Source organism: Sminthopsis crassicaudata, chromosome 2 (genome assembly GCF_048593235.1).
Source record: "Sminthopsis crassicaudata isolate SCR6 chromosome 2, ASM4859323v1, whole genome shotgun sequence".
NCBI lineage: Eukaryota > Metazoa > Chordata > Mammalia > Dasyuromorphia > Dasyuridae > Sminthopsis > Sminthopsis crassicaudata.
Genome location: NC_133618.1, coordinates 579783456 through 579808914, shown reverse-complemented (window position 1 = coordinate 579808914; position 25459 = coordinate 579783456). Strand labels below are relative to the sequence as shown.

Here is a 25459-nt window from a genome sequence, read left to right as displayed (position 1 = left end):
TGAAATAGTATAGAGAAGAGCCCTGTGAAACACCTGAAGTTAGTGGGTGTGGTCCAGATGAGCCTTGGAGCCTGAGAAGGAAAGATCAGATAGACAGCAGGAGATTTGTCGAGAATGATGCTCCAAAAACCTAGAGAGAAAAGAATATCAAAAGAAAAAAAGGGTCACCAATATTGTCAATGGTAACAAAGGTGAAGGTCGTTGGATTTGGCCTTTAGGAGATCATTATGAACTTTCAGTGTAATGACAAGGTCATTAGCTAACTTGTAAAGAGGTTTTTAAAAAGGAGAGAAAGAAAGAAAAGGTGAAGGAAGTTTTTGTGGATGGTCTTCTCAAGGAGTTTAGCCACTTAGGATAGAAAAGATAAAAGGATCATAGCAGTGATTTGTGGGAGTTTTGAGAAGGAATAAAAGATCTGGGAAGGAATAAAAGATTTGGAAGTTACTGTGGGGAATGGAATAGTAATGGATCATAGAAGTATAGGAGATCGTCTAGCATCACTGAGGGTCTACTTGAAGTTGTGCAAAATAAATTTGTAATGGGCCCAATCAAAATAATCATATAATTTTCTCCAAACTTTGTTCAGCCGTTTTTGGAACAAAGGTAGCAGTGATCCACAGCTGAATGAAGTTTAGCAAGGTACAATGAACAATATGATGAAAAGGCCAGGGATTCAATAAAAGAGAAGAATGTAGAGCTGAACTGGTTCACAAAGGGGTTCATTTGGGAAAATTTTTGTAGAAGTGATACCTTGGAAGAAAAATGTAAGACCAAGGAATTGTTGGTTACGGAATGAATGAAGAATACTGTAGAAAATGAAGAATAGTGTGGAAAGAGAAGGGAAAGGTAGAAAGTCAATAAATTATGATCAAAAAAGGGATTGCAGAATTCCTGAATATGGGGGTAGTGGATCTTTGAGTGATGGCAAGATCAAGGAGAGATAATGATTCTTGATTACTTTTTATTTATAAAATAAAGAAATTTCAGGATTTCTTTTCCCAATATATAAAAACAAAACAGGGCAGCTAAGTAGTGCAATGGATAGAGCACCAGCCCTGAAGTCAGGAAGACCTGAATTCAAATATGACTTCAGGCACTAAACACTTCCTAGCTGTATGTCACTTAAGATCCCAATTGCCTCAGCAAAGAAAAAAAAAAGAATTTTTAAAAAACAATACAACACTCTTTAGCCAAAATATTAATACAAAAACCCCATTCTGGTCAACAGGCTAAGTACATAAGAGAAATTTATAGTAAAACACATAGTAAGTAAAGCAATTTGAGATTGGGGCAGACAGGAGGCAGAACATATAAAAGTCTTAGGCCTGTAGTCAGGAAGGACTGAGTACAAATCCAGCCTCTCGCACTTACTAGCTGTAAATCACTTAATTTCTGTTTGCCTCAATTTCCTTCTCTGCAAAATAGGGGTAATAATAGGCCCTGCTTTCTAGTATTGTTATGAAAATTAAATGAGATAGTAATTATAAAAGCCTTAGCACAGTGCCTGGCACAGAGTAAACACTATATAATTGTTACTTAGCTATCATTATTATTACTATTACATTCAGATAAAATATAATAATCTAACATGCATCTTGAAATTGCATCAAAATCTTAAGTAAAAGTATAGATTATTAATTCTTTTAATCATTGAAACCTGATTTATCACATATTTATGTACATTACATATTTATGTTCAATTCTATGTGTTAACCTTTCCTTCTTTCAAGTTATATATAAGGTTCTACTACAGATGAAGAAATTATTGAAAATAATAATCATAAAAGCAAGTCTAATTTTATATTAAGGAAATTTGCACTGAATGTACCTGTGACTAATTTCTGTAATTACCAAATCTAATTACTGTTATTTTTAAATCAAAATAAATATGATCTAATGATTATAGGTTCTAGGGGTCTAGAAATTCACTTCTAGTGCTATAAATAAATTTGTTGTGTAAAATGGATACACATACATATATAAACACGTCTGCATAAATATCCATTTATAGGTATATATACATATCTTATGATACTAGGAGACTCCGGATTTATTGTTTTTCCTGTTTGAAAATGCATATGGAGAAAATTATTCTTTTCAGGGTCTCTTAAAGGACTTTATGGGACTCTGAGATGAAAGGGACCTTAGATATTATCTAGTAAAACCACTTCTGAAAGAATATTTTTTCTCCAATTAACTGTTGAGGTCAATTTTCTCTTCCTTTGAGAAGAGGAATTGGAAAAATATAAGTATATGCCAAGAAGATAAGTAGCATCACTCCTCTCACCCCACACATAGCACTGTGCAAATATCCCAAGTTGACTCAGTAATAAAGTAGAAAGCACTATACTGGATATAACAAAGGAGAATAGTCAAAGTAGAAATCATTCAATCTACAAACATTTTTGAGACCTTTATCATGTACCAGGAACTAGGTGATAGGAATATAGAAGACAAAAGTAAAATTATCCCTGACTCAAAGAACTTACATTTTATTAGAGGACATATGAATGTCTGGATAGACAGATAGATAGGTAAGTAGGTGTCTCAGTATATTCAAATTAATATAAGGGAATGTGGGAGGGAGCACTAGCTAAAAAGCTTGATGTAGATGATATCTCTCAGATGAATCATAGGAAAAACTAAGAATTCTGACAGAAGAGGAAGGGAGAATATGCCAGGGATGGGAGACAGTCAATTCAAAGATATATATTTGGGAGACAGATTGTCACATATTAGAATAATAAGACAAATCAGTTTGTCTTTACTACAGTATGTATTATAGATAAACATACATAAAGGATGAGAAGGCAAACAGTTTGATTTGAAAAGGGAATTTCAATTTGACCCACTGTTTTAAGTGACAGGGAGCCACTGAAGTGTGTGTGTTTGTTTTTAATAGGGAAATGACATAGAAAATCACTGGCAATATTTTAAAGGGTGAATTAAAAAGGGAAGTGAGGACATGAGGAAACCTAGTTGCAGGCTATTACTATGGTCTCCATGAGAGATTGTGAAGGCTTTGAAACAAAGCAGTAGCTATGTGAATGGAGAAATGGAGTAGTTGGAAGAGGTTCTTGTGAAGATGCAATCAAACAAGATTTTAATCTACTTAGTTTTGTGGAATGAAAATCAAGGTAGAAAATAGCATTAAGTTCACAAACCTGCATGACTGGAAAAATAGTGATGTCCCCAACAACAATAAAAAAAGAAAGTTCAGAAAAGGGGCAAGTTTGGGAAGAAAGTTCTGTTTTAGGGGCAGCTAGGTGGCACAGTGGATAGAGCACCACCCTTGAATTCAGGAGGACCAGAGTTCAAAATCTGGTCTCAGACACTTAACACTTCCTAGCTGTGTGACCCTGGGCAAGTCACTTAACCCCAGACTCAAAAAAAAAGTTCTGTTTTGGACATAATGACTTTTAGATGCTTAAAGATAGTCCAGTCCAAAATGTTTAATAATCAGTTTGCAAGGCAGGTCTGGAGCACAGGAGTAAAAACTAGAGTGAATACATAGATCTAAGTGTCATCTGCATAGAGATGATAAATAGAAAAAAAGCATTTGGGTTTATCTAAAATTAGGAAGCAAGGTAAAGACTTAACATAAAAAACCACAAAGGAATAATTAGGTAAGAGAACAAAAAGAAAAATGTCATGAAAACCCTAGGAAAAAAAATAATATTCAGGAAAAAAAGATTTATCAAAAGTGTTAAATATTATGAAAACATGAAGAGTTATTATCGAGGAAAGGCTATTAGATTTAATAATTAATATAAATCATTTACAATTTTAAAGTTTCAGTTGAGTGAAAGTGAAAGCCAGATTGTAAAGGGTATAGAAATGAGAGCAAGGAGAGGATGCTGAGATCATATTTGAATATAAGATAGCTTTTTCAAGAAGTTTGGCTGAAAGGGGGAGGAGAGATAAAGAATGATAAACTGAGGGAATCTCTTAACTTCTAATGAGGGTTTCTTGAAAATTGGTAGGACTGGGGCATTTTTATAAGCAACAGAGAAGAAACCAATAAATAAGAGCCCAAACATTAGGAGAACTGGAGATTGAGATTACTATGAGGGCAATCTACCAAAGATTGGAGGAGAAGGGATAATGAGAATTTATAGAATATTTGATGTGTTGGAAGATTGCTTCCTCAACAAAGAATGAAAAAGAGAATGGGAGTGAGGAGGGAACAAATTAGAGAGTTGTGAGATAGAGATAAGGGAAGAAGGAAGTCATGCTGAATGGCTTCAGTTTTCTCAGTAAGATATAATGTCTGCAGCTATAGCTTTTTTCTCAGGCTGAACTTCTACAAAACTCTGCTTCCTCTTCTTCCCTGACTAAGGGAATTTTATTTTATCTTATATTTATTTTAAATATCAATACATTGGTGTATGTATTCAAAAAAGAGAGGGTCCCAGCTACCTTCCTAGGTATTAATTAATGGAAGAGTCAGAAGATAAGCATTTTATTAGATACCTTCTTTGTGCAGGGTCCTATACTAAATGTATTATAGATGTTATTTGCATTTGAAATCTAAATAGTCTCTGGACCAGCCAAGCTATTGCAAAGGAAGTTTTAATGGGAGCAAAGGAATCGTCTTTGCAACATCTTGATTGGTTTAGAGACTATTATTTATTTATTCTGAAGAGAATCAAGTTCAGAAGGGTTATATTCTTGAGCTCTTTTGGCAAAAGAAGCTACATCAAATATCTTGTTTAAATTACCACTTAATATTGATTTTTTTTAATAAATGATAATTTAACCTTAACTTGTCCTGGAAAATTGAGTTTCTTTTGTTTTGTTTTGTTTTTGTTTTTTGATAATGCTAGGCAGCTGAAGCCTAAGCAAGAAGAGGTTGCTAGCCTTTTTGGAGAACGTAAAGGATCTGCCCAACTGCAGGAAGAGTACTTTGCTGAATTAATGAATGCCATGGAAGAAATGGATAATCCAAATAATATGCCAGAAGGCTTAGAACTTCCATCCTGGACACATTTTTGTGCTCTAAGAAGAGCAAAAGTAGAAAGTGAACAAAGAGTAATTTTTTTTAAATTTTAAATATAGAGGGTTGGCTGGTTGGGATAAAACACTTTTATCTCTTTTTAATGTTTTTACAAGGGATAGATCAATGGATGGATTAAGAATATATATATATATATATATATATATATATATATATATATATATATATATATATATATATGCATGATTTAAAAAAAACAAAAAAAATCAGAAAATGTTATAAATCAAATTACAAATTGAATAAGATTAGAAAGGATTTTTTAGGATAAACATACTGTTTTCCTAATTATGAAACAAATGTTGGCAGTACTAGAGTATTATATTGGATATGAGTCTTAAAACCCTCTCTGGGAGAGATAAACAACATACTGGATATTAAAGTCAGAATCCAAAAAAAAAGATTTTAACAATCTGAAGTGCTAGGCAAAATCTAGTAAAATAAAATTTAATCAGCATACATGTAAAGCCTTAGACTTAAGATGGAAAAAAAAAATCGGCTTCATAAGTATTCTAGTAGAAGAGTAGTAAGATAGCAATTCTTTCAATACAGATCTGTGTGTTTTGTTGAACAATGAGTGTAATAAACAGCCAAAAATACTGCTTTGAGAGAGGCATAATTTTTAGGAATAAAAAGATCAAAATACTGCTCTTTCTGGCCTGGTCAGGCCACATCTGGAAACTATACTCAGATCTAGGGATTATATTTGATAAACAGGAAACCAACCTCCTGGGGATGATAAGCACCACCAGAGGGCATGATGAAGGGTTTTGAGGGAATGACTTAGGGGGATCAGATGATGTTATTGGGGATGTCTTTCTTCAAGTATTTAGAAGACCTCCACAGAAAATTGGCATTAGACTTGTTCTGGGTGGCTCAGAGAGCAGAGCTAGGAATAAAGATTAGAAGTTGTATGTAGAGAAGCAAATTGAAGTTTCTTGCAAAGAGAAACATCTTAAAAATTAGGACTATACAAAATTAAAATGAGCTCAGTAAGGGGAGTGTGAATTTCCCCTAATTTGAGATATTTATGCACTAAGTTTCATATGACCACTTGACATATATGCTATACAAGGGACTTTTTTTCAAGTGTAAATTGGACTACTTAGTCATTGAGTCCCCTTTAACTTCAAAATTTTTATTCTCTTTTTAATTCTAATTTTCATGGCAGTGGGAACAGGGTAGGTCTGAAGCAATACAATACAATATCTGTCCCTTCCCTTTCTTCATGGGAAGCAACAAAGAATAAATTTGACTTATTTAAGCATACCCAGATTTATTCTATAGCTGGATTATATCCTTTAAAGGGTAAGACAAATGAGAAGCATAGTATGGTACTTTACTTGAGAGACACTGAAAGGACACATTTCTTTTTTCATTGCCTCAAAAAAAAATTTCCCCCATATATTTAAATGCTGTGCTACCAACATATGACCTAGCACCCTAAAATTTATGTTTATATTCAACTAACAAATTATTAGCAACAAATCTAAAAATCAGGAGCCCACATATTTCATTTTCAATAGTAAGGAACTTTTATATTCTAAAGTACTGGACTAAGTTTCTTTTTATAGCCCACTGATGATATTGGGTGATTGATCTTTGATGAATTGGGTTCGTCTGGTGAAAATTATGTCTTTTAAATCATGGAAACAGGTTTGTTCTAATGTTTCTCCTTATAATCTAAGAGATTATGCTTTGGTTTGTTTAGGTAAAGCAAAAATCCCTTATTATGCTGGAAATGCAAGCCTTCCTCCGGAAGAGAAGTGAGGATGATGAGAAGTTGCAAATGGACATTGAAAAAGTTTGCCAGGAAATCTACATGTAATATGACTATTTTAATTCACTTTCATATATGTCTTATTTGAAATCTAATCCAAGGTTTTTAAGCTAAGGGAAAGTCTCTAATATAAAGGAGACTGACAGCAGTTTACAATGGGTTTATCCTCGAACTATCCCTCACCATTATGGGAATGAGTTTTGAAAATTCTAAAACCTGAGACCCCATTGTAAAAAAAAAAAAAAAAAAGTATATGTTCCAGGTCAAGACTTCTTCCTTTGTTCCTCTTCTGTTTTTTAGTAAATAGAGGTTATTAGAAACTTTCCCAAATGCCCACCTCTGTTCTTTATAGAAGGAAATGAAATTTCCCTGCCTAGATTTTTTGGTTCATAAAAATAATAATTAATCTATAAGCACTTATTAAGTATCTATTATATACCTGGCACTGTGCAAATGCTGAGAAAACAAAAACAAAAATGAAAAAGTACCTGGAAAAAGTAACTTAGATTCTATTGAGGAATTTAAAATGTACAAAAAGAAGTTATATGCAAAAGTAATATATGATAATTTTGTGGTGATCAGGAAAGACCTTATATGAAGGTTGAGTTTTGACCCAAACTTTGAAGCAAACTAGAAATTTTAAAAGGTCAAGGTGAGGAGAGAGTATATACTAGTTATTAGGTATTAGGATTACAAGGTGAGAACTCAGGTTTTCTGGACAGTGACAAGGTGAGAACTCAGGTTGTCTGAACAGTGACAAGGTAAGAACTCAGGTTGACTTGACAGTTCTCTGGCTCAGACCTTTGGTTCGGGCCTTTAAAGGGAGTTTACACCTTAGGAATTCTAAGAGGAGCAAGTTCATTGGTGGAAGTATTTCCCCACGCCCCATTGAGTTCTCACATGCCTATTCCCTGGGAGGATAAAAGAAGGGCAGCATTGAGTCTGAGAGAATCAACTCTGGGATAGGGTTGTGACGCCAGGTAGGCTGAAAGGAGACCAGTCTGATTTGGGGAAGGACAAGAGCTGGAGGAGATTCAGAGCTCCCAAGAAACCTGCACACAGAGGAAAAGATTTTACAGATCTCCTCCCAGAGAAGGATTATAATTGAGCAGACGACCGGACCCTCACAGGTTGTCTGGACAGTGACAAAGTGAGAACTGAGGTTGTAATCCTAACAATTAGGGACAGCCTGCTCAAAGGCATAGTGACAAAACAAAATACATCATGTGTAATATACAGCAAGAAGGCAAATTTGGTTGGACCACAGAGTGCATAAAGGAATTAATATAAAATAAGGCTGGAAAGGCAGCCAGAGATAAAGGGCTATAAAAGCCAATCAGAAAAATCAGTATTTGATCCTAGAGGTAATAAGACAATGAAATTTACTGAGCAGAGGAGTAAGACAAAGAGGGTGCTAACTCCTTTAAGCCTCTGGCAATCTGATTGCCACTCTCATCAATCAACATGCTTTCTCCAAAGTTTCCAATGTCCTCTTACTTACCTAGTTCAATGATCTTTTTTCCTCTCGACCTCTCTGCAGCATATGACAGTACTAATGATTCTTTGCTCTTCGGTACTAACTCCTATCTGGATTTTGTGACAATATTCTCCTCAATCTCCAGGAATTAATTTTTCAAGAATAGTATTTAGGCAACTGTATGGAATATAAGAGATGGAAGAGATTTGAGGCAGGAAAACTACCTGGGGTATGTTATTATAAAAGATAAGGTAGTTCAGGTTCTAATCTGATTCATTCAATGAAATGAAAGTGATGGATGTTTTTGTCTATAGGCATTCATTTCTTGTAAAGAAGACCTGAACTAGAAAACAGAATCTAAGAGTCATCTGATACCTGCAAATCAAGACACCCCCCCAAAAAAAAAATAAAGATTGGACACAATATTTCAAGATATCATAAATGAAAACTGACCAGACCTATTAATAATAGAATGTATAGTAAAAGCAGAAATAATCTATTGGTTATATTCTGAAAAAAAAAAAAAAACTAAAATGAAAACTGCCAGTAACAGCCAAAATTCTGAGCTTTCAGTTCAAATTTTTTAAAGCTTTAAATAGCTAGAAAGTTAAAGTAGAAAAGAATCAATTAGGCTAACAGAAGACTTGGCCACTAGTATTACCAAGGAGAAAATCTCTAGAAATATAATATTCCAAAATGCAAAAGATAAAGACAAACAAAAATAATTCACCTGGAAAAACTGAGTATAATTCTAAAGGGAAAATGGACAATTAATAAAATAGAACATTTTCCAAATATTCTTAATAAAAAGAGCAGAACTGAGCAAAAACTTTGAAAGTCAAATACAGTAGAAAATAGAAATGATTATAGAAGATGATAAACAGAAAAACTGTATTATGCTTATAGGCACTACAGATAACAAAGATCTCAACATATCTTTTTCAATCTTGGTCAAATTTAATAAAAAATATAAACCAGAAAGAAAAACCTGAATAAAATCCTATTTAAGTTGGATATGTTAGAGCTCTGAATTGAAATAGAAATGAATATACATATCTTAGCTGTGCAAGGAAACTTTTTAAAAATTGACCAGTTACTGGGGCCTGAAAACATCACAAACAAATATAGAAAAGCCATATATATTAAATACATCCTTTATTGAAGAAAATACAATTATTGTTGTTCACTTTTCATTCTCAAAGAGGTCCAATGAAATCACAAGAATGATATCTTGACTTGCTTACAGATTGAATTTAATCAAGGCAGTACTATACAAAGTCATCAGCCTCACCCATCCAGAGTCTTTGAAATCCAATGTTAAGACAAAAGTCAAGATAACTGGTAACAGCTCACTATGTTTATTAAAAAGTCTTTTAAGAAAGGAATGGAAATTAATTGGAGACTAATCAATATTTCAAGAATTGGTGGTTCAAAATAAAAATCATAGAAACAATGCCTAATTCTGTCACATTAAATAGCAACAACACAACATACCAAAATTTTTGAGAATATAGTCAAAGCAGTCCTAGGGAGGAAGTTTATATTAACATTTTTATCAACAAAAAATACATGTTATCAGTGAATTGGGCATGCAACTAAAACAACTAGAAAAGCAACACATGAAAAAATTCAACTAAATACCAAAGTGGGAATTTTGAGAAGCAAAGAAAAAATGAAAAAATACTGAAAACAAAAATACCATTTATTTAAAAAATAAAACCAAAGGCAAAGGGTTTTTAAAGGGGGAAAACTATCAAACTAAATAACAAATCAGGTTTTTTTCAATCAAATTTGACTTTGTAAAGAAGGAGAGATATATGTTAAGAAGACAGGGTCTTATGAGAGATTTTTAAGGGTGGGATGGCAATTTAAATAGCACTTTAAAGTTTATAAAGCATTTTTCTCAAAACAATTCTCTGCAGTAAGTAGGGCAAATATTATCATTACTATTTTACAGACAATAACAATATATATTTACAAAAGACTTACAGTAAGTAGAGTTAGATGCTTAGTCTGTTCATTTAATGTAGACTGCCAATAGAATTAAAGTCAAATTAGCTTCTTTTTAAAGTAAAATTTTTGGACCTGAATTATTAATGATTATTATCTCAACTTTCTTCTTCCTTTTTTCTCTGTAAATATAATTCTAATTATAATACTAATCTGAGATCCCCAAATTAATTATTCATGCTTCACTATAAGAAAATAATTCAATTACCCAGATTTTGTAGTTATGACACTAATATGATATATATAATGGAAAAAATATAAAAGTAAAGCTTTCAGTATACTTTATGCTTTATAGCATTTTTTCCATTCTTCAGGTTTATCTTATTTTCATGTGATAACACAATTGGATTACTAATTTTTTTTTAATCCTAGAGCAAAATCCTGTGAACTTATTTTTCTCTACACAATACTTTGACCAGAATGAGTGTAATTAGAAGAAATATTGTATCTATATCCATGTAAATTTGGTCACTAGAAAAAGTTATCATATATATATATATATATATCATTGAGTGTATAGTTGTTTTTTTTTTAATTCATTTTTCCAAATTATCCCCTCCCTCCCTCCACTCCCTCCCCCCGATGACAGGTAATCCCATACATTTTACATGTGTTACAATATAACCTAGATACAATATGTGTGTGTAAATACCATTTTCTTGTTGCACATTAAGTATTAGCTTCCGAAGGTATAAGTAACCTGGGTAGATAGACAGTAGTGCTAACAATTTACATTCACTTCCCAGTGTTCCTTCTCTGGGTGTAGTTATTTCTGTCCATCATTGATCAACTGGAAGAGAGTTGGATCTTCTTTATGTTGAAGATTTCCACTTCCATCAGAATACATCCTCATACAGCATTGTTGTTGAAGTGTATAGTGATCTTCTGGTTCTGCTCATTTCACTCAGCAATGGTTGATTTAAGTCTCTCCAAGCCTCTCTGTATTCCTCCTGCTGGTCATTTCTTACAGAGCAATAATATTCCATAACCTTCATATACCACAATTTACCCAACCATTCTCCAATTGATGGACATCCATTCAACTTCCAGTTTCTAGCTACAACAAAAAGAGCTGCCACAAACATTTTGGCACATACAGGTCCCTTTCTGCTCTTTAGTATTTCTTTGGGATATAATCCCAATAACAGCAATGCTGGGTCAAAGGGTATGCACAGTTTGATAACTTTTTGGGCATAGTTCCAAATTGCTCTCCAGAATGGCCGGATTCTTTCACAACTCGCATCAGTGTCCCAGTTTTCCCACAGCCCCTCCAACATTCATCATTATTTGTTCCTGTCATCTTAGCCAATCTGACAGGTGTGTAGTGGTATCTCAGAGTTGTCTTAATTTGCATTTCTCTGATCAGTAGTGATTTAGAGAGTGTATAGTTTTTTTAAGTGGCTTAGTATGAGTTGCTTTTTAGAATTTTTTATATATTAAATTAACAAAGTATAAAATACATAGAGTACAATCAAGCTTCTCATTGTTTTTCAATTTAGATTTCAAGAAGAGAAAATGAATTATCAGCTGAATTTGACAATTCAACTCTTGCTTACACAAGGACAAGTAGAAGTGGAAAATTTTCAATTTCTATTGGATTTTGCAGACTCCATTCTCATTAACAGAGTTATAATTGAAGATATAAATAGTATAATCCGGGTAATTATGAATTTCAAAAAGAAAAAACCCACAGTAACTGCTATGAAAAATAAGGGTAAACTATATTTTCCCTTGTTTAATACCACCCATTTTCCACTAAATTTTTTTTACTTGTTTGTATGTCACCTCTATTTTCATATTATTTCCTTCCCTGACTTAGTGAGATATAGGCACCTTTTGTAACAAAGAATAAGGGAAAAAAAGAAATGAGAAGTTTATTACCTACACATTAACCAAGTTTAACACATATATGAACTGTTTGTCACCTATGTAAAGACAAAGTACATTCTTTTCCATTCTTTTTATTCTTGATCATCATAATTATATAACATTCAGTTTCATTTTGTGTTCTTTCCTTTAACATTGTTATAGTAATTATGGATACAATTTTTCTGGCCTATTATTTCACTTTTCTTCAGTTATCCTATAAGTCTTTCCATGTGTCTCTGAAATCTTCATACTCATTCCTATAGAATAATACAGCTCTCACTTAACACAATTTGTTTAGCCAATTGAAGAGCTTCTAATTTGTTTCCAATTCTTTGCTAGCTATATTTGATTATATACAGGACCTTTCTTTCTGTCTTTGACTTCTTTGAGGTCTCAGAGTCAAAAAGTAAAGATATTTTATTTTTTAAAAATTCTAACTTGCTTTCTGGAATGGCCAGATCAATTCATAGCTCCACCAACAGTATAGTGACCTGCTTTTCTTTTGCTAGACTATGGAATGTGATGAGGGGAATAATGTGTAGGAAGACTAGGAAAAAAATAAAAAACTAGGTTGTAAAGAGCTTTAAAGAAAAAATTTTGTATATTTGTTCTCAGAGGTAATAGTCACTTGAGTTTATTGCACAGGAATGTGACATGGTCAGATTGATATTTTAAGAAAATCAATTTAATAGGTGCTTTATCTAGTGTTCCCCAAATTCTGGGGTTCTTGCCCTGATCTTGAGCTTTCTAAGAAAGAAGTCATCATTCAGTCAACTGAGGGGAGCCTACTTCATGAATGGCTGAGGAGAAGCCACTGTAGTATAACTATTTCTGTGAAGACAAAGGAGTTGATGGAGTCTCATCTGAGAGTACCCTTGAGGTGATGGCTATTTCTCTGCCACCAGCAACTATAATATGGCTTCCCTGTCAGACCAATGTAAGGGCTTCTTTCCCAAAATCACATTCAAGTTCAAGGACGAGGGCAAGAACCTAGAAGTCTAAGGAATGATAAATAAGCATCCATATGTCCAAGTAGCAATATGTTTCAATATTTTCTCAACACTATTATGAGCAATATGAAAATGCAGGTTATATTCATTTAACCCTAGAGACAATAAGAGTTTGAATAAGTGAGTGAAACAGTCAGAAATGAACTTGAGAAAATCCCCTTTGGCAGTTGCATGGGGGCATGAATTAGAATGGAGAGACACTTAAGGCAGGGAGAACAATTAAAAGGCTACTGCAATAACTGAGAGGTAATGAGGGTCTGATCTGGCATGATGGTTATATGAATGAAGAAAAGGAAACCTATATGAGAGATGTTTTGAACATAAAAATTTCAAGATTTTGTAACTAATTTGATATGAGTGAAAAATTAAGTAGTAAACAAATATTTATTAAGTACTAGTTATACACCAGACACTATGCTAGGAACTAGAGATAGAAATATAATGAAAAAATCCCCACTGACAATGAGCTTACAACTTAAAGATAAAATTAATAAATACAAAATCCACAAAGTATTTAAATACAAGGTAGTTTGGAAGAGAGCACTAAGAACTGGGGACAATCAGGAAAAGCTAACATTATGATTACAAATTTAGGTAACTTGCCTTTGATGGGTTACAGGTAAGCTGGAAGAGGAGGTGAAAGGGAAATAAAAATTCTGTTTTGGGCACGTTGAATTTGAAATGCCTTCAGATCATCCATCCCCTCCCTATGTTTAATGTAAATTTGAAGTCAAGGTATTCAAATATATGCTAATTCAATTTAGAAGACCTTAATTTGGATTTCTTTCTGAATTTCTTCCCTTCTTTATCTTCTGCAATTTAATGACATATAGGGTAAAAATTAAATTGTTATCAGTCATTTTTATCGTGAGCACTATAATACAATATGACCAAGTATACTCTGAAATGTTTCTTTGGACACAATTAAGTTAACTCTGCCAACTTCTTTATTTTCCTCTTCAAGAATAACTTATGATCTAGTTCTTCCATTTAGCTACAATTCTTATCTTTTGGTTTCATTTACAGAGAGACCACTAATTGACATAATTCATATATTCACTTACTAAACACTTGTCAGGGATCTCAGAGAAACAATAGCTAAATTAATGATTTGTTTCTCCTCACCACTCTGTCAAAAGCAAGTGCAGCATTGGCAATTATTCTGTAATTTCCTTTCTTTAACAGGTTACCATGACTAAGTTAATCAGCATTCTGATAATAAATTTCTCCAATATTTAGTCAAACCAATCCCCCCCCAAAAAAGAGAATCATTTGCTAGTGAAAATATTTGAACACTTTCTGGAATAGTAGAGCTTCACAGAGCTTGTGCTCTATTGATATATCCTTCAAATATTCGTAGTTACCTATTTACCTCCATGAGGCATCTGGATAAGGTTGTTCTTAAATATGAGCAATTTAGCATAGGAAGGTGGATGATTGTTGGTAACTCAGGAGATATACTCTAGAAATTCACAAAAAAGGAAAAAGAAGATCAACTCAGTTTCATTTTTCTACCAGCCTGAACCTCTATTTTTATCACTAATAATTAAATGTATTTACCTTATTATAACTTGCATGTTTTCAATTGTATTAATCTTTTTTCTAATTTTGGTCCTTTTTTGTGTTTTTTATTGATTTGTTTCTCTACTAAGTTCTTTCAACATAGCTTCAGGTTATTAACTTTTTCTCTTTCCATTTTACATAGGCATTTAAGTACTATGAATCTGCGTCAAAGAGGAATCTCATAGGTTTTAAAACAGTTTTATCTATTATCATTATCTTTGTCTAATTTTTGTAGTTTTCTCTTTCTTTTACCCAGATATTTAATAATCACTGTTCAGTTCTTTTATATCTCCTTTTCATCAAATCATAATTAACTATTATTTTTGTTGCAATGATCCACAGTGTGGGATGGTAATGAAGAGAGATATCCTTGGAGTTAAAAACACTTATATTTCAAATTTTCCCTCTGACACATACTGGCTGTGTGACCCTGGGCAAGTTATTTAATGTCTTGGTGTTATAAGCAACTTTCTATGATTATAAGTTGCAAAGAGAGTCCTGATCTATGTACAGAGTTTCCTCATTCAGAAATTCCCTATATAAATGAAATCATTGGTTCCGTTCTAACTCTGTTACAATATGGTTACATATTTTGGGGACAATTTTGCTTTCAACATTTATCCATGTTTTCTTATAATCAATTTTTGTGTAACATAGGTACTTAAGCAGGAAAATAGACTTAGTCTTTGCTTTCCCACTAAGTTTTTTCTACTAATCTGTTATATCTATCTTGTTTAATACTTTTAATTGTGTTCTTTTTGTTTTAGTATGTAGTAATGCTATATTTAGGATGCTAAAATTGTTCTCAATTCCTTTCTTGAAAGAAAGATTTACTTTTATAGTTTTTGCAACAGAATTATTGTACATATACTTAAGGTTGATATATTTTTGTTTGTATAGACTAATTTAGTAATAAAATATACATATCAGTAATCTTTAACACTTTGTTTTGAATTAAATTTTGGCATATATCATTAATATCTCTATTTCCTGTAGTTTGGCAGTAGTGTGGAACACATTTCATTTTGGTCAATTTAAGTCTTTCTCTATGAAATGTTTACTTTTAAGAGTTTCTTTTTTATTTAGTTGACTTTGGCATTTTATTGGTAGGTTTAATTATTTTGCATTTAGAATTTTAATTGTTATGTTTGTTCTTTAGTCATTATTTTGGAAAGAAACATACATTTTCTTATGGTACTAACCTCAACTTAATAAAACCATTCTAAATGAAGTTCTTCTTATATTAATAATTAATTACATAGTTGTTCAATCATTTCAGTTGTATCCAACTCTTTTGTGACCCAATTTGAGGTCTTAGCAAAGAGCCTGGAATGGTTTGGCATTTCCTTCTCCAACTTATTTTACAGATGAGGAAATTGAAGCAAACAAGTTTAAAGTAAGTGACTTGCCCAGAGTCACCCATCTAGTAAGTATCTGAGTCCAGATATGAACTCATGAAGATGAGTCTTCCTGATTTTAGGCCTGACAATCTATCTATTGAGCCACCCCTTTTATCAAAGAATAGAAACTTTGGTTTGGAATTATGTTCTCTTTCATCCTCCTAATCTTGTTTTTAGTCTTCTCCCCTCCTACCCCCATTCATTTCTCTGAATAACTTTTTTTTAAAACTTAGTGACAGCCCCTAATCCAAAAAACAAAGTGTTTTGAGAATTCTCATATGCTTTTAGCAACTATTTGACAGTGACTGTTTTAAATACTTCTCTTTTTGGCTAAGATACTTGTTTGTTCTATGAAAATTTCCTTTTACTTAGTTTATCTCTGTAAATGTACAAAGTCTGTTTGCTTCTTAAGTATTTTATCTCCTATCATGATAAATCATAAATCATGTCTCATTTAGAAGGGGATACCTGAGCAGGATCTTGAAGGAAGCTAAGTATTCCAATGAAATGAAATGAGGAGGGAAGTGCCTTTTAGGCATGGAAAGACAAGCCAGTGCAAGGTCTTAGAGAATATAGTACTAGATATGAGGAACAAGAAAAAGATTAGGTTAAATGTGCCAAAAATAATGTAAAGAGGAGGAAAATAGAAAAGTACACAGAGCTAGGTAAGTTGTAAAAACATTTAAATGCTATAGAAGTAATAGTGAGCTATTAGAGTTTACTGAGAAGAGAAATGACATAGACCCGAATTTTAGGAAAGTACTCTGGCAGCTTTATGGAAGATAGCAAAGAGAAGTGGGAAACACTTGAGGTAGAGACATCATGGATCATAAGCCATCAAAATAGACAAGAGTAGCAGGAAGAGATTTTGTTGAGTAGATCACTCTGGAGCCACTGCCCATGCTCCTTTGTACATTGTGTATTCTAATTTATTCAGTATGCCTTGAAAATTCTTTTATATGATGATGTTATTCCTTGGTAAGTGATTTTTAAACTACTTCTAGCAATATGTATTATTTCCTCTTATTATAATTTTGAGATAATAAAAGGGAGTGGAATCTTGAGTCCTTCCTTTTCAGCATCCTATGACTACCATTTATATTTTGCTGCCTATTAATTCTAGAATTTTTTATTTAATGATTTCATAAATAATTCTGTCTAGATTCTTTTGGGTTTTTGTTTCTCTTAGCAATAACCAACTTGAAGACTGATGTGTCAAAATCTGTTCTCCAGGTCTGTCATTGATTCTGTGGCTTTCCAATAACTTAAAACAATTTGGTGATTTTTTAAAAATCATGTTGCTTTGGACATAAATTAGTTTTCTGCTGTAGTAAATCTGTTCATTGCTTCTGTGGACTTAAGTTTTCTATCATATTTTTCTTTTTCTTTTTTTTCATTTTATTTTATTTTTATTTTTACAAAAATTTTATTCATAGGTAATTTTCCAGCATTGACAATTGCAAAACCTTTTGTTTCAACTTTTCTCCTCCTTCCTCCCACCCCTTCCCCCAGATGGCAGGTTGACCAATACATGTTAAATATGTTAAAGTGTAAGTTAAATACAATATATGTATACATATGTTTCTTATGTTTTTCTTGGTCATGTTCTTAGTATCTTTTCATCTTTCTTGAATTCTTTATGAATTCTTTTTTTTTACTTTCCATAATCTCTTCTTTTACTTGAGCTTATGTCTTTTAGAGTAATACTGATTCTTTCATTTCTTTGAATATGACATGCATTACTCTCAGGATATCTTACATAATTTCTTTTTTTTTCATTGCTCCTGAAACTTTAGCTTATTCATCTATTCTAGAATATTATTAATTATAGTAACATTTTTGATCTATTCATATTAAAATTTGGGGGTTTTTTAGTGTGTGTGTTTAAAGTTATGTATTTGTTCTCCATAGAATTTTTGTTGAGTTTTTTTAGGGGGGAAGGATATTTCTTTTGTACATATGTGAAAAGCCTGGCTTCTTTTTAAATGCTTTAAATCTACCATCCTTCAACTTGTTTTATATACATACAGGGTCAGCCTATTTGGAATGATATGTCTTTATGCTTTTAGGAAAGCAAGAACTACTCCAAACCATTAAAATTCATGTTTTCTTTCCTTCAATTATTCTTTTTGTCACTAAAGGCAAGGTTTCTTATATTATCAGGAAAACTGAATTTAAGTTTCATATGAGAATTTTTTCTAAATATGTGATGATAATAATTATAGGTCTAGGATTCAAGGCCTGAGGTAGAGTTGGTAGAACCATCCAGAAGGTCTTCTCAAGAAAGCTATTGAAGAATTCCCTCCCTGATCCTTGTCCTCCTTCTGTCTTACCTTTTCCTTGCCTCTCCTTTTTCTCTTTTTTCCCCCCTCAAATTGAGGTATAAGAAAAGGTGAGATGACATAATAAAGTGGCCTAAACAGGAATAGTTTTTTTTAATGTATGATCCTGATTAGAGAAATTGAAATACTGTGAATAACGTGAAGTCTCAGGGAAAATTTTCAACGTTTCATATTCATATTTAGTATTCCAACCCAAAAGGCTGTATGACTGAGAGCAATAGTACTATGTGAATTGCAATACTGTTTCTGAGGAGATGTGTTTTTGTAATGATTATCATATTATAATATTGATTAGGTCTTTTTTACCAAAAAAGTTACATTTTTAAAGTTTTATAACATTTTAACATTAGGAAAATCACTTCTATGATCTGCAGAATTATGTATGCCAAATATTGGATTATGTTTTTGGTTGTTGTTTTATATAAGTCTCAAGGTCAAAAGAAAGTTACAAGAATGATAGAAAGTAAAGATGTCCACAAAGGAATATATCAGATTGAATGGGAACATAAGAAAATGGAAATGGAAATGGAAGATTTAAACCAGAAGGCTTGGGATGTTCAAATGCTGTTTTTTTCAAAAGATCGTCAAAGGGTAACTATTCTTTTGCACCTATGGTGTTTTTCTATCCATGTAGAGTCAATATCATTTTACAAAACATTTTCTGATTATATAACTTCATTCTACAAATCCCTGGGCTATGGGATAATGTGAGTGATTAAATGTAAACCGTCATCACTATACATAGAAGTTAACATCTAAAGTAGGTAGAAATCTGTCATGGAAAACTATCTTTGAATACAAATGTCACTGACACATATCAAAAAGCATTAAGTGCCTACTATGTGGCAGGCAATGAGCTTGGTAGATAGACATACAAAGTGGAAAGTCAAACAATCTCTGTCCACAAAAAGTTCACATTCTATCAGGAGAATCAGGATATAAATAAATGGAAATATATGTCAAATAGATACAATTTGATGGCACTAATGTTAGGGAGATCAGAAAGGTTTCTTCTGGAAAGGGATACCTGAGCAGGATTTTGAAGGAAACTTAGTATTAGGAGAGACTAAAATAAGGAGGGAAGCGTCTTTTAGGCGTGGCAAGACAAGAGAGAATATAATACTACATGTGAGGAACAAGAAAGAGATTAGGTTGAATGTGCCAAAAGGAATATAAAGAAGAGTACAAAAGTATACAGAGCTAGGTAAGTTGTGAAAGCATTTAAATGCCATAGAAATTTACATAATTTATCCTAATGGTAATAGGGAGCTATTAGAGTTTACTGAGAAGAGAAATGGCATGGTCAGACCTGAACTTTAGGAAAGTACTCTGGCAGCTCTATGGAAGATAGAAAAGAGAACTGCGAAAAACTTGAGGCAGGAACATCATGTTAATAGGCCAGCAAAATAGTCAGAGTAGCAGGAAGAGATCAAGGAAAAATCTCAGAGAGGAGATCATATCTTGAAGAGTACTCAACACTGCCAAAGGCTGTACAAATATTAAGAAGGAAGAGGATTCCAAAGGTCATCAAATTCATCGATTAAAAGGGATTAACGGGGAAAGGGAGAAGGATTGTGGAGGCGGAATAAGGGAAAAGACAGAAAAGGATGGTATCAAGCAAACAAATATAGACATTGTCCTTGACAAAGAGAAGTGCCATCTCATCATCAGAGATATCACAAATTTGTATTGGACTTGCTTCAGTTCAGATGTGTGACTTTCTCCAGCTCTATTCAACATGTGATTGATTAGAAGGAAAAAAGGAAGATGGTGGGAGGGATACAGGGTGGAAGTTGGCAAAGTATGAGCAACAGTAGAACAAAGGAAATAAATAACAATTTGAAAGCAGAGAATAAAAAAAGAGTTAAATTGATTTAACTGATAACCTAAAGGAAATATGGGGAAGAGGGTAATTTGAAACCAGAGCAGGGGTGATTGCTTGGAAAAGTATTGACTTGTGAAGAAATTAGAGATCACAATGAGGACAAAATAGGTTTGGAAAGAGAGTAAGGTACAGGAAAAGATTGGATGATAAAAATTTATAGTATACTAATTACATAAATGACAAACAAATTAATTAGTCAAATTAATGATTTAGCACTGGTATCTGGTATTTAGCAATAAAGTGAAATACTAACAATTTATTACAAGTCAAAATAAAAAAATAATGGGAGACTTTCATGTATATTAATCTTATCTTTCTTCCCACTAGTTCCTAAATGAACCAAATTATGAGATTCTGATTGGCTACCAGATTGCTATGATGGAACAGAATCTCGCTATTATGGAGAAAGTAAGCTTCAAGTCTTATTAACCATAATGTTATAGTTTCAAAGAATTGCCTACAGCACCAAGGATTTTAAGTAACTTGCCCATGTAACATATTATGTGTCAAAGGCAAGACTTGACCCCGACCAGGGTAAGAGTATAAATGGCAGGGAAAATGCAAACCTGCATCAGTAGCTAGAGTTTCCTATGTCAGTGAAATTACAGATCCATTACTTCTATCCCAAATCCATCTAACATCAAAGTTCTAAAATGTTTCAGGTAAGTTTCTAGGTAAAATTAATGATTTTAATTATCTGAAATTTCTATTCATTCAATAAATATATATGCATAAAGTTCTGTCTTAAGTGCTAGGAAGACAAGAATGTGAAAAAAAAAACTCAAATAGTCCTTCAAGGAGTCTATATTCCATTGACACTGAGGTAGGAGTAGGCAATAGAATATATATACAGAAAATAATAAAAATAATTTGAAGAAAGAAAGAGTTCCAACTACTTCAATGAAAAGTAAAGGCTTTGTGGAAGAACAATTGAATGGAGTCTTGAATATGTGAGTATTCAAAGAGGAGATTTTTTTTTTAAAGAATGCATTCCAGACTGGAAAATATATAAATTCATAGAAGGAAAGTTGATGATAAATTTTATCAAAAAGTCCAATTTGGCTAAAATAGTCTATGTGAAAGGAAATAATTTGAAGTTGAATTGGAAAAACAGGTTAGCACCAGAATGTAGAACTCCATAAATACCAGACTGAGTTTATATTTTCTCCCAGAAATAAGTCCTGATGGCTTTTAAGTATGGGAATGACATTAGATCTGTGCCTAAGGAAGATAATTCTCATAAAGAGGGTGGACTGGAAATTACAGAACTAGAAACAGGATTCCCAGGTTAATCTCCTGACTAACAGGAAGGATGGCAGCATGCTCCACAAAAACTGAGAAGTCTGAAGGTCATGGGAAAACCAAAAGAGAGATAGAGAGAAAAAATAAAAGGATCCAGGGTAGAACTTTGGCGACACCTACATTTAGGAGATAATAGATGGCATGCTATAAACAGCTGGGAAGGATTACTTGATAAGCAAAAGTTCTAGATAAGATGAATGATGGGGCAAATTACTAGAAGTGGCAGAGAACAAGAAATCAAGGTCACAAAGAGAAAGGTTATCTTTGGCAAGAAGAGCTCTATTTTTCTTGAGAAAAGAGCAGAGGATGAATATAAGTAGAATTTGAGATGTGGATTACAGTAGAAGGATTTTCAAAGAAGGTTAATTTTCTTAGTAATACTACTACTTTAGGGGTTTAAGGAAAGAAAAGCTTTTTTTTGTTGTTGTTTAAGAAAAGCTTTTAAAAAGAAAGTGAAAGTATGATTAAAAAAAAAATCAGTCTGATAAATAAAAGTGAGATCAGTGAAGGTCCAATTGAGATCACTATGAATTTTCAGGGATATCCATAACTTCTACCAGCTGGGTTCAGGTTATCAGGAAGAATAACAAAAAAGAAGGATCTTGTGCAGCCACAGATTGTAACATTAGCAAGGAATGAAAAGCAAAAAAGTATTGCATAAATTAAAAATTTGCATTGAATGAGTAGAAACCATGCGGAGTTGAACTGGATTAATTGTAGTCAAGCATAAGAAAGGATGGTCACAAAGCTGGAGTAGAGTTGATGAAATGGGAGAAGAGATCAGGAAGAAAGGAGTGAAGTTCATAGCAAGGATGAAGACTATATCTGAGAGGAGTTGTGGCTAATGGAAGGATTGAAGAACAGGAGATTGTGATCAGAAAAAAATCTTAGAAATCTGCAATTATAGTGCATACTAACTAGTGCAACACTAACAAACTATAGTCCCTTAGCAGCTATCTGCAACAAATGGCACAGTGTAACATCTTGTAACTATAATTTATATCTTCAGAGGTTACAAATGAGTCATATAAGTTTGCTAAATCTAAAAACACCAGTTATCTGTTTAATGAAATATTTGTAGTCTCTTCTATATATTTTGCACAAAGTAAACGCTAAGTTTTTGATGATTAGTTAGAAAATTAAATTTATTATAATAAATTTATTTTGGGCTGATAAAAACCATATCTATTTTTTTTCTTTTTGCTATATCCATAGTCATATAAAGTGTTCTGGTCATTTTTATTATCAAAAATAATTTGCACATCTAGAAATTGTTCATTTTTAATAGCATCTTTAATGATCAATATTTTTTTGGGAAATTGTATAATTTCCAGACTCATAAAAGAGAGTTGGAAGCCCTCAAAAAATTACTCAACGAACTAGGAAAGTTTGTCCATCAAAGAGTTTTAGCAAATTATACTCTAACTTGTGAACTACAAGAAGAGATGGTGACCGTTAATGAAAGGCGAGAAATCTGCAATTCACTAGGTAAGCCAATTTATATTTGTACAATTAAAAAGTTGTCAGGAAATTGCATAACAGAAATTTTTATTACAACAATTCACAAAACTCTTAGCATTTAAAATGTTTTCCCTAGTTCAATGGTTTTATTAATCCATTTAAGATAAATTATGTTTCTTCAATACTTTAGACAATGGTTCCACTAATTTTCTGGTTTTTTTTTTTAATAGGATCTAAGTTGACTTATGAAAGGATTGCCAAGGAACGATATGACGCCATGTTGCAACAACAAAAGCTAAAGGATATTTCAAGAAGTCAAGCTGAAGAGATTGCAATTTTAGAGGCAGAAGTTGAAAGATTAAGAATGAAAACATTTCCTGCACTTATTCAAATGTAAAAATACCGATAGAAAACATGAAGACATCACATACCACATCACATATCTTAAATTCTGTTCTCATTTTCTTAAAATTTGTTTTCTTCAGTGACAGAAAAATTAAATACTCTTAATTTACTCTCCCTGTCACTATCTCTTAATTGAAACTCTTTGATCCCTCCCGAAAAAATTATAGAAATATAAGTTTTGTCCTGCACAAATAAAAGTTATATACTGATAAAAATCAAAAAAAAGGTCTCTTTTATTAAGTTACCCATAGATTTGACAATATTTGGGGTTTTTTAATAAAGCATTAAATATATGTAGGCCCTCTTCCTTCTCTGTTGGTTACCTCTTCAGGTCCCATGGGTTTAATTATTATATCTATGCTACTGATTTTCAGATGTAAATAAATATCCAATGTTAATTTCTCTTCAGAGCTCTAAATCCATATCACCATCTGCCTACTAGACACTTCTAACTAGACATTTCAGAAATATCAAAAACTCAAGTCCAAAACAGTATGTTTTTTATATCTCCCATGCCCCCCCCCAAAAAAAAACAAAAACCCATACCCTTCCTTCTCAACTTTCATGTTTCTGTTGAGAGCACAACGGATTTTCCAGGTCGAGAGGGTGCCACACCTCTAAAACTTGCACATAGGAAGGTGTATAACACAGTTTTAGGCCAAGCTAGGAGCATGTTGCATCCTGAGCATGAGTGACACCAGATTATTATCAAGAGTACACAGAGCAAAAGAAGACAGGAAGGAAAAGAACTGATGCTAAAACTTGGAGAAGAGAGATCTTCTTGATTCCTTCTTTCAGGAGACTTACGGAATCCAGACACATTGTATGAGAATGATATTCTAGAAGCTGCAAACCAACAAGGAAAACAGACTTTTCAATGTGTCCCAAGAGGTTTAGGGGAATTTTCCCTTGGTCATATTGAATGTCTCTTGAATGAAGTAAGATCTTACCTCTCTCATCTAAAAAAATCATTTACTCTGTGTATTTTCAGATATATCCCAATTTGTTCTCTGTTTATTACTGCATGCTTTGATAGTTTTACTAATTATTTGTAATGGTCTTTTGTATAACCAGAATTTGTTAGGAAGGACCCAAGCCATTAGTATATATATTCTTTTTTAAAAGATAGGATTATTATTTTTTTAATTTTGAACTTACTGTCCCCCTAGATCAGCAATATTTAGGGGACTAATATAATTCTGATCGAGGACCTCTGTCTGAAACTGGGGAAAGGAAAACAGCCTCACAGCAATTGGGGGGGGGGGGGAAATGCCTGCTCTCCTCCCCCACCAAATTTGTCATTCTGGCTCTCCTTTCCTCAGGAATAGTTCAGCTTTTCCCACATTTTGACCAAAGAATCTTAAATTTTTTGACTCACAACCCCTTTTTGCCCAAGAAATTTTTTCATGACATATATATATATATATATGTATATATATATATCATATATATAAAAATCAATTTCCCAAGCCCCATATTCAGTTACAAAACCCAGTATGGGATTACCCAGATTAAGAACCTGGGCTTCAGACTACCTAAAATACAGTTTAATACAGCTGACAAACTTTAGCAAGTAGTTTAAGGATAAGGATGGGAAGACTGGCTGAAGCCAGAAGATGGCAAGCTCTGAATGGCAAGCTTATTTTATGCTTTGATTCAGTAGGAGAAGTTTTTCAGAGTTATGACTTTGTAGCACTGTCCCTACACAAGGAAGCGGTCTGTCATCGAGTCATTGAAATTGTCATACCTTCTTCCCTCTGAAAAGTTGCGAAGGCCGAGGTAAAGAGACAGGTAATTAACTATTCTGTGGGCAATTCCCTCTTGAAAATGACGCGTGTGCTGTAGAAACAAATAGAAAACAACAATAGATCACTGCCTAGTTGGAAATAAGTTTAGCACTGTTATGCACTGGGAGGGAGCCTAACTTAGCCGCGCCCGGAG

The 25459-nt window shown here is 32.9% G+C and overlaps 2 protein-coding genes across 3 annotated transcripts in view; one reads left to right on the top strand and one right to left on the bottom strand.

Annotated features, from left to right (window-relative positions):
* Positions 1–23743, top strand: part of LOC141558399 (cilia- and flagella-associated protein 43-like) — a 155419-nt gene extending 131676 nt beyond the window's left edge. For both annotated transcript variants that reach the window (XM_074295515.1, XM_074295514.1), the window contains exons 33-39: positions 4827–5031; positions 6726–6838; positions 11781–11940; positions 18892–19056; positions 20678–20758; positions 22987–23140; positions 23344–23743. In XM_074295515.1, coding sequence (XP_074151616.1) covers positions 4827–5031; positions 6726–6838; positions 11781–11940; positions 18892–19056; positions 20678–20758; positions 22987–23140; positions 23344–23510 — 1045 coding nt within the window. In that variant the 3' untranslated portion in view covers positions 23511–23743. The remainder of the gene's footprint in view (positions 1–4826; positions 5032–6725; positions 6839–11780; positions 11941–18891; positions 19057–20677; positions 20759–22986; positions 23141–23343) is intronic.
* Positions 1–25459, bottom strand: part of LOC141558401 (glutathione S-transferase omega-1-like) — a 180212-nt gene that overhangs the window by 154273 nt on the left and 480 nt on the right. The window contains exon 2 of the mRNA XM_074295520.1: positions 25266–25357. The gene's annotated coding sequence lies outside the window, so the exon portion shown is untranslated. The remainder of the gene's footprint in view (positions 1–25265; positions 25358–25459) is intronic.